Genomic DNA, 16,330 nt, shown 5'->3' with positions numbered 1-16,330 from the left:
AAACTTCCCAGAGTCGGGATAGGGGCTGGAGGTTTAATGGATCAATCAGGACGAGGTACTGAAGCCTCCATAAAAACCCAAAAGGACTGGGTTCAGAGAGCTTCCGGGTTGGTGAACGCATGGAGATGTGGGGAGAGTGGCGAAGCCCTGTGCCCTAGCATCTCTTCCATCTGGCTGTTCCTGGGTTGCATCCTTTTATAATAAAACAATAATCTAGTAAAGAAAATGCTTCTCTGACTTCTGTGAGCTGCTCTTGCAAATAGAAGGGATCCAAAGAGGAGGTCGTGGGAAGCTTGAATCTATAGTTTAGCAAGGTTGCAGAATGCAAGGCCCAGATACAAAAACCAACTGCCTTTCTATGTCCAGGCAAAGAGCAGTTGGAAATTAAACATTCTTTATGTATCGTTTGCAATAGCACCCCCAAAGTGAAATGTTTTGGTATACATAAGCCTTTACGAAGCATGGGAAGGATCCATCTGTGTGCTGAAAATCACAAAACAACAATGAAAGATATCAAAGATGACAAATAAATGGACAGAGACGCTCTTCATGAACTGGAAGACTCAATATTGTTAAGAAGTCAATTGTCCCCCAAAATTCTCCCCCAAGGATCACATAGGGGTCAAACCCGTGGACTCTGGTGTGGGCAGAGCCACTATCAGGTGCTCCAGGTACCAGCTGTGTGGCCAGTGGTCCTAAATAATAGGCAGGAATTTTTCATGCTTTAACTCACTTCATTCTCTCAATAACATTATGTGGTAGGTACTTGTATTATTCTCTCTTAAGATATTTCATGATTATTTGACAGATGACAGAAGCAAGTCCCGGAGAGGCTGAGTGGTGGACACAAAGGCGCTCTGACTCCAGAGCCCATGCCGGTCACCACATAGTTGTTGTGTCAATCTCAATAAGCCTCTTGCCTCGTCTGTAAAGTGGGAAAACATTCCTTCCTTCAAAGAGTCGTTGCGGAGGTGACACACAGTGACAAAACTGAGGGGCTCAGCACCCAGCCTGGCGCACAGTGGGTGCACAGCAAATGGCTACTGTTTTCATGATGGCAGTGGCGGTGGTTCTGGTTTTATGACTAATGGAGAGTAGCTGTGTTCAGCAGTTCTGCCAATCCGGTACCAAACATGGGCGGATGCTGAAGTGTCAGCAGACTCTTTTTAGCATCTTCTCGCCGGCCTCTCCCATTCTGCATCCTGGGCTCAGACTCGCGGGGCCAGTGGTGGGGGTTTGCTGCCCTCTGCTGGCCACCAACCTTCCAGGAGGCGCTGCATGGGATTTTCCAACTACATTCCCCTAATGCTCTTGTGGGCAGTTCAGAATCTTTTAAAACAATTTTGTCCTCCAAAATCGTGCTTGCGACACAAATATTACAACAACGCATAGCATTTTTAACAAAGAAACCCACCCTCTCTCTCACCAGCCCAGCATAGCCCTGTTTACACCATTCTGTGTCTCTGTAAGTCTTTGTTCCCTACAGGCGTTCAAGAAACCACCACCTCACACAGGAAAAAGCTTCGGTGGGCTCTGAACCCTGAGGGCTTCAAACTGGGTGTGCTCCTTGGGGCTGAAAGGCCAGTTCTTCCCACAAGGCTTCATTTTCTGCCAACATTAAATATCTAACATATCCAAGGTGTCTATTTGCTTACACAGTCAATAAATATTTACTATATTTACTATTAAATATATAAATATATTTACTATTAAATATTTACTATTTACTATATTCCCAGTGCTGTTCTAAGTGCTTGGGGGCCACCAAGAACAAAACAGACAAAGTCTCTGCTCCTGTGCACTTTTGTTTTCTTGTTTGGGAGAGTAAGAAGAAAGACTGGCAATAATCAAACAGAATAAATAAGTCAATTACTGAGTGTTAGAAGGTGTTAAGTGCCATGCAGAAGAAAAAGATCAGAACAAGATAAGCCTGACAAAGAATGTCCTGGGGATGGGAGGCCACAGTTGCCATTTTATAAAGAACCATCAGGGAGCCTCTTTGAAGGCAAGAAAAGACCCACAGGTAACAATGGAGCAAGCCTGAGACTGAGGGAAGAACATTCTGGGCAGAAGGAACAGCCAGTGCAAAGGCCCTGAGTTAATAGTGTTGCAGGGGTGTCCGGGGAGCAGCGGAAGGCCAGTGTGGTGGCCGAGAGTGAGATGACGTGAAAAGGGGGACAGGGTCAGGTCAGGTGGTACAGGACCCTGTTGGGCATCCTGAGGACTATGTCTTACTCTGAACAAAATGGGGAATCACCAAAGCATTTGAACAGAGGAGTGACAGGCTCCAACTTCCTATTTTAAGGGGATCACTCTAGGTGTTGAAAATGGAGCAGAGGGGAGCAGGGCAAGCAGAGAAACCACATGCCAATCTTACCTGTTTCATAAATAAATATATATGTGTATACAGTTACAGAGTTACATACTTATAGCTTTATATAGCTGTTTTCCTGTTGTGATTTAGGGAAATGGTTCTAGTGCCAAAAAAAAAAAAAGTCAAGAAGGGGGCACCTGGGTGGCTCAGTCGGTTTAAGCATCTGACTCTTGGTTTCAGCTCAGGTCACAATCTCATGGTTCGTGAATTCCAGCCCTATGTCAGGCCCTGCGCTGGCAGCTCGGGATCTGCTTAGGATTCTCTCTCTCTCCCTCTCTCTCCCTGCTCTTCCCCCTTGCACTGTCTCTGTCTCTCTTGCACTGTCTCTGTCTCTCTCCAAATAAATAAATAAACTTTAAAAAAATGAGTAAAAGAAAAATTTTCCACACCATTACTAAGGTCCGATTCTGAAATTAGAGGCCCTGTATTAACTGATGAGCTGACCCAGAGTGGCCACAGGCAACAGAAAAGCCACCAGGGAAAGCCACCTGCAGGAAGGCACATGGATAGGGTTTAGGAAGAAACTACGGGGATTCTTGCAGTTCCTGTAGGGAAGCCTGTGAGAGGGAAGGTGGGCAGGCCTGGGAACGGCTGTACTGACTGCATGGGCCCTGCAGGGCCCTGTCCTGGATGCACTGGGGACAGCACAGTGGGTCATCCAGCTCCTCCCGGCTGCTCAGACCTCACTCCTCTCACCTAGGGTACTGAGTCATGCCCAAGTTTTATAAAAGCCAAAGAAAGTGTCACGCGGCTAGAAAACCCTTAAAGATCGGTGTCCCAGCACCAAGACATGGTGTTGATTCAAAAACTAAAAAGTGTGGAGACCAGCAGAGATGATGGACGATGCCCAACTTGAACGGGCTGTGCGGGCAGTGGGCAAGTAGCCTGGGTCTCCAGGGTGGGGTAAAGCATCTCTCTCACTCAATTAGGTCTCGAAGACTTCCTGGAAGAAGTGACCTCTTAGGAGCATTTCACGTTGCAAGAGAGATGTGGGTTATTAAGTGCACATTCCTGACACTGGGTGTGGCCTTCAAAAGATATGGGAGCAGGAGGGGACAGGACCAAAGAGGGGGATGAATGACAGCACCCAAGACAAATGGGTGTGGAAGGAGATAATTGGAGTTACCTGGGAAGCCCTGGAAACGGCATTTTACAAGCTGTCTGCTGAGACAGGAGGAGAAATCACAGCCTCCCTCTGACTAGTTCACAAAGGCTTCCTGGAAGAGGTGGCCAGCCATTTAGGAACATTCCAGGGAAAGGTGTGACCAGAGAGGAGGCTTGGGAACCTATAGGGCTCAGTGGCAGTAAAAGAGAAGGAGGCCGGTGAAGGGAGGTCGACCCTCACCCCAGAGTTGGTCCCATAAGCAGAGGTGGTTATGGGTAATGAGTAGAACCAGGCATGGGTCTATGGCTTCTCTGTCCCTTTCTTGGTAGAACCAGACAGCAAAGACCCAGGTCCCATGGGTCTACGTAACCCCCCACCCCGCCCCAACCGGGGCAGCTATGCCAGACTGGCCTGGTGGCTCCAGTCCAAACCACCATGCAGACAGACTTCTCCAGCAGCCCCGGCCAGCCCTGGGCTCGGCTGCCAGCTACAGCAATGCAAACTTTGCCCAGTTCCCATGCACACATCCCTATGCCAGGCTGGAGGCTGGCCTCACTCCTGAAACACTCAAGCCCTTGTTCCCCACATCTCCTGAGTCCCCCAGCATCCCCTTCCCCATCCTCAGTTCCCAGGCCCAATTCGAGGTGGAGGTTTGGGAGGGGTGTGTGTGTGTGTGTGTGTGTGTGTGTGTGTGTGTGTTGGAGGCATGGGGAGCAGCTGACTCAGGAGCCTCCCTCTGGGACAAAGCCTCCACTCCCTCCTGCCCCCCTGCCCCCATGGAGAGGCAGAAATGGATCTAGGTCCATCCTTTTCAACAAGCTGAAGGAGAGTAGAGGCTTACTAGAGTTGAGAAGAGTTTTGTGGGCTTTCCAAGCTGGCTGAGCAGAAAGTCCACCCACCTTCCACCTCCCACACCTGCCCATCCTCCCTCCCCCTGGCCCCCCACCATGTTCAAAGGGCCCAAATCCTTTTTGGCCTACACACCAGATCCAGGTCTACACAACAGGCAGTCAGGAGCTTACTGTCCAAGGTGCCAGAATACATCCCTGGACCCAGGACAGCAGCACCCCCACTAAGGCGGGGGGGGGGGGGGGTGGAATCAGCCCCTGAACTCCTCTCTCCGCCCCCAGACTCCACCTCCAATTTTTATACTAGTGAAATCAGGTTAAAGGAAACATTAAAAGCAGCCTTGAAAGGGTAAAGAAGTCATAAATGTGCAGAGGAGGTGAAGACCATGGGTGGGGCAGGAAGTACACCCACTCTCTGCTGGGTGCAGGGGTGTGGTAGGGGCATTCCCGATGGGAAGCAAATCTGAAGATCTTTTGGGGCCAGCCGGTAAAGCTGCCTGCTCCTCCCCACCAGCTGCCCAAAGTCTCTCTGCCCTCCTGAAAGAACACATGGGGGGTGTGGAGATAAAGGGCAATCAGCCTGGTCCTGGGTAAAGACTTGGGGGGGGGGGGCATCTGTGGAGATGAGAGCAGGCCCAGGACAGACCTTCAGGCACCTGAGGGAGGATGCAAGCAGTGGCAATGATTGGCTCTGGGAGGCTCCCTGGAGGGGTTGTCACCCCTCCAAGGAAATTCCTCTGCCCTTTTTCCCTTCTTCTAGAAGCTCCTAACACCTCGGGTGCCTAGCTGGCCTCCCTGGGGGCAAAGACCACATCCTCCAGCTTTGTGCTCAATGAACCTTAAAAGAATAGCAATCATTATCCTAATAAGTGGCTCCAGGATAAACAGGAAAGCAGGGACATTAGGAGGAGCTAGGCTCCCACAGCCCCTAGGAGCCAGAAATCACAATGTCCTCTGAACAGAAAAAAGCCTCTTTCCCGCCCCCATCTCTAAAGGTTTCTCTAGGGATGACAGTGACAAGATGCGCCCCTCCTCTGGCTGGTAGTCTTGGCAGGAAGAGAGACTCAGAGAACCCGTTTCTTCTTAAAGAGCCAAGAGAAGGTGCCCAGAGCAAGTTCGCAGAAGCCAGGTTATCCCAGGATTGGCTTCTTCCCTCCTTGCCGTCCCTTGGGAGAAAGTGGCTAAGAGGGAAGGTTCCCCATTATCTGCCAAATGGCCATTATTGTGGCCACTGAGAGTTGAGTGGTTTGCAAATTGCTGGGTGAGAAGCAAAGGCTCTGAAACAGAGCCTCTGGGCCGGAATCCAGAAGGTTCTAAGAGACCATGTGCTCTAGCCCTCTGTCCTGCAGGGAGCATGGTCAAAACGGTCCCACAGATCTGAACCACGTTCCAGCCAATCACGCCTGGGTGGGTTCGACTTGCCCAATCCATCACAGTGATTTACTTGAGAACGTGTCCTGCGTGGAGCCCAGAAGGACAGAGGTAATGCATTCGTGGGATCTCGCCCCAACTGGGGCCCTAGACCTCCCCGCCTTGAGACAGCGGCCACGGCCTCGACCCCAACGCCAGCCACCTCAGACAGTTATGGAGTTCAAATCCGTCTCCAAGTGTGGGTTGGGGCCATCTGAGACTGAGAGAAAATTAATTACTTAATGTACATAAACGAGCTTTGAAGATGAAAAGTGCAAACACAGTGTCCCTAATAACATCTTCAATACTTTTACGGAGGCCCCGAGTCGCCGCTGAGCTCACCTTTAAGATGAGTCTTTGGGGAGTTGCTGGCAAACTCCCCAAGCTAATAAACAACATAAAATGGCTTTTCACTCCTTTTATGCAGCCAACCCCAGCTCTCCCCACCAATAAAAGGACCAGGGAGGATCAGAGAGGCCAGAGGATCCTAAGCAGCGCACCGAAGACTTGGCTCATTCCCGCGGCACTCAGCCTCTGCTCAGACCCACACGATGTCCTGCCGCTCCTACCGGATCAACTCAGGATGTGGGGTCACCAGGACCTTCAGCTCCTGCTCGGCTGTGGCCCCCAAAACTGGCAACCGCTGCTGCATCAGCGCGGCACCCTACCGAGGGGTGTCCTGCTACCGGGGGCTGACGGGCTTCGGCAGCCGCAGCCTCTCCAACCTGGGCTCCTGCGGGCCCCGCATGGCCGTGGGCGGCTTCCGCGCCGGTTCCTGCGGCCGCAGCTTCGGCTACCGCTCCGGCGGCGTGTGCGGGCCCAGCCCGCCCTGCATCACCACCGTGTCGGTCAACGAGAGCCTCCTCACGCCCCTCAACCTGGAGATCGACCCCAATGCGCAGTGCGTGAAGCACGAGGAGAAGGAGCAGATCAAGTGTCTCAACAACCGGTTCGCTGCCTTCATCGACAAGGTCAGTGAGGCCTGGGATGATGATCCAGAGAAGGCCCTGGCCTGCCCTCCCCTCGGGAAGGTCCCCGTGTGTTGGGGAGACAGCATGGAGCCAGGTTTGAGACAGAGGGAGAGAATTGCAGGCCAACATAGGCAAAGGATCGGTTTCTGTCTCTTAATTCCAACAAAGTGCAACCGAGGGCCCGGTGTGGTCCAGAAACGGAGTCTGTGATCTAAAGTGTGTGTGTGCTTCTGGAGACAAGACAACACAGGAATATCAGAGGTGCCCCCCCAAAACTGGATTGGGCACTGGCTGCTGCGAGAGTGGAGAAAAGGGGGAGAGTTAAAGAGTAAAAGGCATATGGCTCCCCGCCAGGCAGCTCGGGGGAAGTGGGGGCGGGGGCACGGCTCGCAGCCACACCACCTCCCTATCTTTGCTCTGCCTCTCGGCAGCGTGAGACCTCAGGCTTGTGACTTGTCTGTATAACAGAACCAGCCTCACATGCTTGTTGTGAGCATTGATGGGTTCGTGCTTGAAAAACGCTGGCATGTAGTAGGTGCTCAATGAACATTCGCTGTTAGCATTATTCTCCCAGGACGATAGTGGACGAGGGAGTGTGACACTTAACCAGCCAAGGTTGGCACAGCCGCCTTCATGGATGGAAGGCTGGGAATGTGGAAGAGGGGCACCCAGTCTGGTGGGAGGAACGCCACAGATGCCATGAGGCTGCCTCCCAAGAAAGCCACCCATGCCCCTCCCTTTGTGCTGGCCCCTCTGTCCATGCGGCCTCACTCTGGCAGAATAGATGGGACCCAGCTCTGGGGTTGGAGTCAGGGGATCTTAGTGAGTTTAGTTCATCCTCAGAATGACCCAGTGGGGTAGGTATTATTATCTCCATTTTGCTTAATGTTTGTTTATTTTGAGAGAGAGAGCATGCTCAGGCAGGGGAGGGACATAGAGAGAGGGAAAGAGAGAGAATCCCAAGCAGGCTCCGCACTGTCAGCACACAGCCCAACGTGGGGCTCGAGCCCACAAACCATGATATCATGACCTGAGTTGAAACCAAGAGTTGGATGCTTAAGCAACTGAGCCACGCAGATGCCCCTTCATTTTTTTTTTTTTTTTAAATATCAAATTGAAGCTGAGACAGTTTAGAGGAGTTCTTAGGCATACTATGGTGGGGCAGGCAAAGGAGACTCCAGAGACAACAGACCCCGACTCTCACTTACCTTTGTGGGGCAATGAGCTAGGCATCCCAGTGTCCCCCATCTGTACTAGAAGGGTTATAATATCTGCCCCTCCCGAAGGGTTGTGAGAATGGAATGTAATTGATAGACGGGTAGGTAGAGACCGATAGAGATACATACACAGTTGACTCTTGAACAGCACGGGTCGGAATTGAACAGATCCGCTTATAAGAGGATTTTTTTCTGATAAATACAATGCAGTGCTGTAAATGTATTTTCTCTTCCTTGTGATTTTCTTAGTAACGTGTTATCTCTAGCTTACTTTGTCAGAAGAATACAGTATTTAACACAGAAACAAAATACATGTTACTCGACTATTCACATTATCAGTAAGGCTTCCCATCAAACAGGAGGCTAAGAGTAGTTAAGTTTTAGGGGAGTCAAAAGTTATATGCAAATTTTCAACTGTGTGGGGGCGGTGAGGGGAGGTGTCAGTGCCCCTAACCCCTGCATTGTTCCAGGTCAACTGTAGATATAGACAGATGTGTGTGTGTGTGTGTGTGTGTGTGTGTGTGTGTGTGTATCTTAGCATGGGCCCTAGCACCACACATTAAACTTTCAATAAGTGTTGCATAAATTAATAAATGAGGAACTGCTAATTATAGTCATGGTTAAATTAGTTGAGCATTTACCATGTGTCAAAAATGTTCTAAGCACTTTGCATGTATTAACTTGTTCAGTCTTTACAACTCTAAGGGAGGCACTATTATCATCTCTGGTTTAGAAATGAGAAAACAAAGCCCCAAAAGGTTAGAGGATCTGCCCACTTAAAGTGGCAGACCTGGACTTGAACCAGACCTCTGGCCTCAAGCCCCAGGGCGCTTTCCCCCATACCCACAGTGCCTCCTGGAGGCCGGGAGCGGGTCCCCTTGAGTCACAGAGACTCAACCCCATGCTTGGCCCTTGGCTGGCCCTGGCTATTCAGTGCGGACCAAGGGCAGAAAGATCGCCAGGGCACCAGGCACCTCCTGGGTTCCCCCTGAATCCCATCCTCACACCCTGGGCGGCAGGTGCGCTTCCTGGAGCAGCAGAACAAGCTTCTGGAGACCAAGTGGCAGTTCTACCAGAACCAGCGCTGCTGTGAGAGCAACATGGAGCCCCTGTTCAATGGCTACATCGAGACGCTGAGGCGGGAGGCCGAGTGCGTGGAGGCCGACAGCGGGAGGCTGGCCTCGGAGCTCAACCACGTGCAGGAGGTGCTGGAGGGCTACAAGAAGAAGTGAGTGCGGCCGGGCTGTGGGAACACAGGGAGAGTAGGAAGGCTCCATCCTCAACCTTGTTGAAGCAGCTTAAGAATCCTGCCTGTCTAGCAGCAGGGGCTGTCTGGAACCTGAGGAAGGGACTGCCTGGGTTTCTTCCGATTCTTTGGCCCCTCTCTACACCTTGGAGGCCCTGTGGAGCTTAGAGCTGCTTTCACGGGGAGTGAGGAGAGGAAACCCAATGGAGTTCTACAGTTTTCTGTGCTCCTACCCACCCCAGCTGGCGTTATGATGTTCGCTCTGTGTTCTCACTGCCCAAGGCACTGGCTCTCTTTGGCTCTAGGATTCACAGAGGGAACAGAGTATGCATTCCCTGATCTCATCCCAGACACAGCAGGACTGGGATGGATTGAGCCAGGCTGGGACAAGGGCTAGCCCAAGTGAAATAATGCACAAACTAGACCATGGAAAGGAAAAGATAACGTTCACAGGGACAATCCCTTTTGAGCCCTGGAAGAGCTTGCCTGGAAGCTGGGATAGTATCCAAGCCCCAACCCCTCAGCTGTGACCCCTCTCTACCCTCCCAAATCCAGGTATGAAGAGGAGGTGGCTCTGAGAGCCACGGCAGAGAACGAGTTCGTGGTTCTGAAGAAGGTGAGAGGGCTGATCATGGAGCAGGGAGGGAGGGGACCCATCTGGCCAGCCTCCGTCGGGGCACGGTCACCACACTGACCGCAGAGGCCTCCCACACACACACGCCCTCCCTTTCCCTCCACCACCAGGACGTGGACTGCGCCTACCTGCGGAAATCAGACCTGGAGGCCAATGTGGAAGCGTTGGTGGAGGAGTCTAGCTTCCTGAAGCGCCTCTACGATGAGGTAAGGGGGCCCCTACCGACCAGCCAGGGCAGGTAGAGGGGAGGTGGGGGACCTGAGAAAGAGGGGAGACAGTGCACCGTGTGCACGTGTTTTCCCAATGTGGGTGATGTACGCACGAGAGAACATGCACACACATCCGAGAGAGCCATGTTGCACGGCTGTGACAGACACGGGTATGTATGTACCCAGGGAGAGCCTGGCACGCATGTTTCAGGGCCGAGGAGAGTGTGTGCATGCTTGGGCTTCTCCACGTCTGTGGAGTTGTTGTTGCAGTGTGTGCCCGTGTGCTGGTCTGGGGGCGTGTCAGTCTGTACATGGATATGAAAGTACATATGTGAGGGTGGCGGTGGTCAGGGTGGGTCTCCGGTTAGAGAAGGGGTCTTAATGAATGGACAGATCACTGGTCTCGGCATTCAAACCCCAGCTACCCAGCTGGGTGACTTTGAGTCAGGTCTTTTCCACATGCTGGGCTTCAGTTTTCCCATTTGTTAAGTCAGGGGCTGTCCCCAGCTCCTCTTTGGGGCCCCTCCCAGCTTTCTTGTTTTATGACGTACCTGTGTGTGAATGTAGGGGGGAAAGGGAAGCACGTGGAGCAGGAGTCATGTAACATGCATGACCAGTGCCCCCTCCAGAGAGTGGACACTGCCCCTAAGGGTGGAGCCCATGGCCCAGACCAAGCACCAGACCCAAACGCATTGACTGTTGGCCCCCAGGAGCTCCAGGTTCTCCATGCCCACATCTCAGACACCTCGGTCATCGTCAAGATGGACAACAGCCGGGACCTGAACATGGACTGCGTTGTGGCCGAGATCAAGGCTCAGTACGATGACATCGCCAGCCGCAGCCGGGCTGAGGCCGAGTCCTGGTACCGCAGCAAGGTGAGGGGCAGAGGACACCTGCCTTCTGGACGTGACAGTGGGCAGGTTGCCAGATATATCTTAAAGAAGGCCTCTGCTGTCTGGGGATTTTGATTTGTAGGGATGGTAAGAGGACAGACATCTCTCAGTTTGGATGGCAGAGCAGGGCTGCCATGTATAGTTGCACAGGCTGAGCACTGTACAACCTACCCAACCATCTGTGGTGTCTGAATGGGTGGGAACCTCCATCCTGAGCCTCAGGAGCACCTCTGCTTCCCCCCAGTGCGAGGAGATGAAGGCCACGGTGATCCGGCACGGGGAGACCCTGCGCCGCACCAAGGAGGAGATGAACGAGCTGAACCGCATGATCCAGAGGCTGACCGCTGAAATCGAGAATGCCAAGTGTCAGGTATGGTACGAGAGGGTTGGGGGGGGTGGGGTGAGGGGTGTAGATCACAGTCTGAACAGGCAGACTGCAGCACCAGGCACCTTGCCCCCAGGAGGGCAAAAGCCTGGCCCAAATGAGGCCTCACAGCGTGCCTGTGAGGAAGCAGAGACCCAAGCAAATCACACAGCACTTGAAGCGGGAGAAGCCATATCACTGATGTCACCACCCCCCTCCCCTTGGCCACTCAGCAACCACCACCAGGGAGAGAAGGTGAAAGCTCCCATCTCCTTCCTCATGTCCCAGGTCTCATTAAATACCTGGTCGTACGTAGTTAACCTAACTTCTCTCTGGACCCTGCTCTCCTTGCCCCTGCTCCCTCAGTCCAGGTGAGCCGAGCTGTGCCTTCTCTGTCTCATCCTTGCCCTCACATCTCCTTCCTCATAGCGGGCCAAGCTGGAGGCCGCCGTGGCCGAGGCAGAGCAGCAGGGCGAGGCGGCCCTGAGCGACGCCCGCTGCAAGCTGGCCGAGCTGGAGGCCGCCCTGCAGAAGGCCAAGCAGGACATGGCCTGCCTGCTCAAGGAGTACCAGGAGGTGATGAACTCCAAGCTGGGCCTGGACATCGAGATCGCCACCTACAGGCGGCTGCTGGAGGGCGAGGAGCACAGGTAGGGCTAAGGAGGATCTGGCCCATAGGAGGCCCTGGTCCCCTGGGAGGGGGCTTCCCTCAGCCCAAGTGTGAGCTACATCTCTACCCACTGCTAGGACAGCTCAAGCTTTGAGAATAGTCATAATTTATCAGACACTTACTATGCGTCGGCCTATGCTAAGTGCCCCTTGTAATCTTCACAATCCAATGAGGTAGGTGTCACTTTTCACATCCAAAGACGAGGAAATAAGGCTCAGTGTGCAGTGACTTCCTCATGGCCACAGGTAATAAGTGCAAGAGGCAGGACGTGTAGCCAAGTCACGTGCCTCTCAAACCCAATTTTTCCAGAAGCTTCCTACACGGGGCTTGGGCACCATAAGGACAATGCACTCCGTATGTACTAGCTCTTCACTGGCACAAAGCCCTTCCACACACACTGCTGCATTTGATTGGACTCTCCTTCCTGTGAGCCTGACCAGCACTAATGGTGAGGGGTCGCTCAGACTGGCAGCAGCCGGCAGAGTTCATCATGGCGCCCACCTCTGCTGGAAATCAGAAGGCCTTGTCTCTGTGCTCAGAGAACGGTTAGAGAGAGAAGGTGATTGCGAAACGTAGACTATGGGGAGCCCTCCCTGCCTCTCGGGCGGCAGGATCCGGACATAAGAGGGCCTTCTCTGTCCCTGCCTCAAGGACTCCAGCTCCGGGTCCAGTACTCACCAAGTTTTCTTTCCCTACAGGCTGTGTGAAGGTGTGGGCTCCGTGAATGTCTGTAAGTATCTCCTTGAACATCCTCCAAAAAAAATGGCTTTGTGAACGGGCAAAGCTGAACCTGGAATGCTTTCCCGACAGGGAGGGGGTTGTCTCTTCCGCGGGCTCCTCACTAGGGAGCTCCTCCGGAGTTAGGGATGGACGCATTGAGCGCCCTCAACTGGTGGCGATGTGAACTGCAGGCCATGGAAATGGGGGTCCTCCCCCAGGAAAAGGGGGTCCTGGATGGGGGTCCTCGCTTTGCCCCTCTGGATAGGGGTCCTCGCTTCCTCCCTGTCCCAGCCCCCTAGAAGGACTGAGATGCTGAGAGGAGCCGGACCTCAGTCATTAACCAGTAAACTTCCTTCCGGAGGAGGAAGCTCCTGCTATGCGGAAGTCCCTTGGTTGGTGAGGTCAGGGCAGGCCACTCACCCTCTGTGTCCCCTCTGTCCCCACAGGCGTCAGCAGCTCCCGTGGCGGAGTCTCCTGCGGGGGCCTCACATGCAGCACCACCCCGGGGCGCCAGATTGCCTCTGGCCCTGTGGCCACCGGAGGCAGCATCACGGTGATGGCGCCCGACTCCTGTGCCCCCTGCCAGCCCCGCTCCGCCAGCTTCAGCTGCGGGAGCAGCCGGTCTGTCCGCTTTGCGTAGAGTCCCCGGCCGCCTGCGTTCCCGTCCCCGGAGCTCGGGATGGTGTGTGAATGGAAATCGTGTGCTTGCTTCCGGAATCTTCCACATGTTCCTACAGAGGGAAAGACCCTCGGCCGCACTCTGCCACCTGCTCGTTTTAGGGAGTTGTTTCCTGGTTCTCCTCCGGCCTTCAGTTAGAGAGTCATTCCCAGCCCTTCCCATACCTCCAATCTGATTCCAAAATACCCGGGGCCAAACCACCGGTACTATTCTCCGACCTCTATGGGACACTACCAATCACCCAGGGTGGCTGGACTTCATGGGAGCTTGACCTTCCCCTGAGACAAGGAGTGAGCCTGACATCCAGCCAAGTGTCCCACAACCTGAGAATCTGAGACCAAGTTCTCCCTCCCAGCAGCTACCCCCTCCTGGCAGGGAGGTCTGCGGGAAGCACTTGCCCCAAGGGTTATTTCCCTTTGAGTTTTGCTTGTCTCTCTAACTGACTGCCTTCTTCGGGTTAACCTGTCCCACCCAAACTCCTCAGGTGACCTCCCAGTTGAGGGGCCCATTACAGAGGGGAAATCTTTTTGATTTGGGACAGGTCTTGCTATTCATTGCACCTGTATACATTTCAAAGAAAACTCCAAGGTTGTTCCAGATCTCCCCCTGCCGGTGCAGGAGGGGGTCTGTCCAATGCAGAGCCAGTGGGATGGAGAAGGTGAGGCCACTTCCTGAGTCTCCCTCTTGTTATGACTGTCTGTGGGTGCTTGCCTTCTGGGTTGTCTCAGCCTGTGTTTCAATAAATGCTGCTTCCATGCAAGAATATGTAGTCTTGCGAATGACAGTGACTCCGCCCCACCCCCACCCGTGAGACAGCCCGGTCTCCAGGGGGCCAATCCTTTCCAGCCCCAGAGCAACGTTTCCCTAGCCCTCCAGTGATTTTGCCTCTTCTCCTCCGCTTCCACAGGCTGATTCCAGCTCATTCCTCCTCAGTCCAGTCAGGCCTGGACCACAGCTCCAACTCCCCCCTTGGCCTTTTGCTGTCTGCCCCCACCCACCAGGCCCCAGCAGCCAGAATCCCACCCCAAATTCATTGTTCTCACCTCCCGCCACCTGGTTCAAACCACTTCCCAGCATGCATTTGTGATCCTTATGCTAAGCGCAGGCTCCCTCTTTCTCCTCTTTCCACACCTGCTCCTCAGCCCTGGGCAAGCTGGCCCTTCCCAGTACTAATCTTCCCAGATGCCAGCTCCATCCCGCAGAGACAAGCCTACCCTCTAAGCCACCCCTGACCATCCTACCTGGACACAGAGGCCATCCCACGCCTCTCCTCCCTTTGCCCAGTGCTCTCTGCTCTCGCCCTTTCTACCCTCCATCCCCCACACACCACCCTCCTACCCCTGCCCCACACCGTCTCCCACTCCGAGGATGTCTGGTTCTGACTTTGTGGCTCAGGGCCAGGGAGGTCACTGCGTGTATCTGGAGACTGGATCAAGCTGTGAAAGTTCCTTGAGGGCAGGAAGGATCTCCTCCTAGCTCTGACCCCCAGCTAAGTCCCAGGATGGGGCTCCAGGATATGTCAGGCCAGGGATGGTTGGATGAACTCAGGCAGCTGATAGAGCAGAAGCCACGTGGACTCACTTCCATGTCGCCATTAGGAAAACAGATTGGCTATCACCATACCCACCTGCCAGTCCCTCTGCTCCTCCACCCCCCAGTCTTTCCCTGGGAGGAGAAGTTGAGGCTCTGTGTGCTCTGACGAATGCTCACTTCAGACCCAAAGGGTTGCAGATCCACTGAGCAGGCGGCTGGTCCCTTCTGAGTGCTCAGGCTGCTGCCATTTGAAGTTTGCCCGCTGACACTGGGCAGGCCTCCTCCAAGTTTCCCACTGGCCTCCCTCCTTTCACTCCCTGGGCCTCAAGGGCATGCTCATAACCACAACAGGGCAACGTTCAATGTAGGGCACATCATTCATCCACAGGAAAGGTTAAAACTCAGGAGCTGAAAATCAAAACCTGAGTGTGAACTCTGCCATGTCTCAGTGAGACATCGGGAAGGAAGTGGCCCCCATGCTTTCTGCATCAGTCCCGGGGGACTGTGCGATGAGCCCTCGCTGGTTCTGTTAGCTCCTGTGGTTCTGGGTTACCCGAGTGAGTCTGTGCTTGGGGAAAACACTTTGATGTTACTATAGGTCTGGGACAAGCATAAACAAGGTGCCAAATCTGATTAGCCCCAAAATAGGACATTATGCACTGAAAAAGTCAAACAACCACAAACTGGGAGATATTAACAAGTTTTTTAATAAATTTCTGTGCTTTGTGTGCAAAGACCAGTCAACTGACTCATCCAGCCAGAGCTGCCGGTGCTTATAAGAATGAAACCTCCCCTCCCCACTCCAGCCTTCCCTTGCAACCAACAGCAAAAATGCCAAGCAAACTCTAGTTCAAAGGATTCTGTGGCTCCCATAGCCCTATCCTGATAAAAGAACAAAGCAAAGGATATAATCCCAGGGCAACTAAGGATTAAAGTTTTATTAGAAAAAAAATTAAGAAACTCTTTTAAATGTTTATTTTATTTTTGAGAGAGAGAGAGAGGGGGAAGGTGGGAGGGGCAGAGAGAGAAGGAGACAGGATCAGAAGCAGACTCCGCGCTGTCAGTGAAGAGCCCGATGCGGGACTTGAACCCATGAACCCTGAGATCATGACCTGAGCCAAAGACAGATGCTTAACTGACTGAGCCACCCAGGCAACCCCCAAAAAAATTTTTTTAAGGAGAAGTCAAGTGGTCTGAAATCAAGAGATCAGGTAAATTCCAGAGGGAGTGGCCCAAACAATAAAGTTGGCCCATGTAGGTGATTCCAGAGTTCTTTCCTGGGCTCCTTTCCCCTCGAAACTCCAAAATCAGACATTCTGTTTGTATTCTACACTTATTCAAATAGTCAATGCCCCCCCACACACAAAATACAAGAATCTCCAAAGGAAGATGGAAGTATGGATTATAGTCCTTTCCAAAAAAGTCAGGTCAGTTTGGGCTTTGGCGTTTCTCCTTTG

The 16,330-nt window shown here is 53.1% G+C and overlaps 1 protein-coding gene across 1 annotated transcript; it reads left to right on the top strand.

Annotated features, from left to right (window-relative positions):
• Positions 1–6,237: 6,237 nt before the first annotated feature.
• Positions 6,238–14,132, top strand: LOC132694347 (keratin, type II cuticular Hb5). The gene is made up of 9 exons (XM_060657541.3): positions 6,238–6,708; positions 8,945–9,153; positions 9,727–9,787; positions 9,916–10,011; positions 10,725–10,889; positions 11,152–11,277; positions 11,701–11,921; positions 12,640–12,671; positions 13,108–14,132. Exons 1-9 carry the CDS (start codon positions 6,289–6,291, stop codon positions 13,299–13,301), a joined length of 1,524 nt encoding a protein of 507 aa, XP_060513524.1. The 5' UTR covers positions 6,238–6,288; the 3' UTR covers positions 13,302–14,132.
• The last annotated feature ends 2,198 nt before the right edge of the window (positions 14,133–16,330 follow it).

Source organism: Panthera onca, chromosome B4 (genome assembly GCF_046562875.1).
Source record: "Panthera onca isolate mPanOnc1 chromosome B4, mPanOnc1 haplotype 2, whole genome shotgun sequence".
In the NCBI taxonomy this organism is placed as follows: domain Eukaryota; kingdom Metazoa; phylum Chordata; class Mammalia; order Carnivora; family Felidae; genus Panthera; species Panthera onca.
This window is presented reverse-complemented; position numbering and strand designations above follow the sequence as displayed.

Coding starts and splice junctions, on each gene's coding strand:
- LOC132694347 (XM_060657541.3), top strand. CDS start 6,289: ATGTCCTGCCGCTCCTACCGGATCAACTCAGGATGTGGGGTCACCAGG. Junction 11,278..11,700: donor TCGAGAATGCCAAGTGTCAG/GTATGGTACGAG, acceptor CCTTCCTCATAG/CGGGCCAAGCTGGAGGCCGC. Junction 11,922..12,639: donor CTGGAGGGCGAGGAGCACAG/GTAGGGCTAAGG, acceptor CTTTCCCTACAG/GCTGTGTGAAGGTGTGGGCT.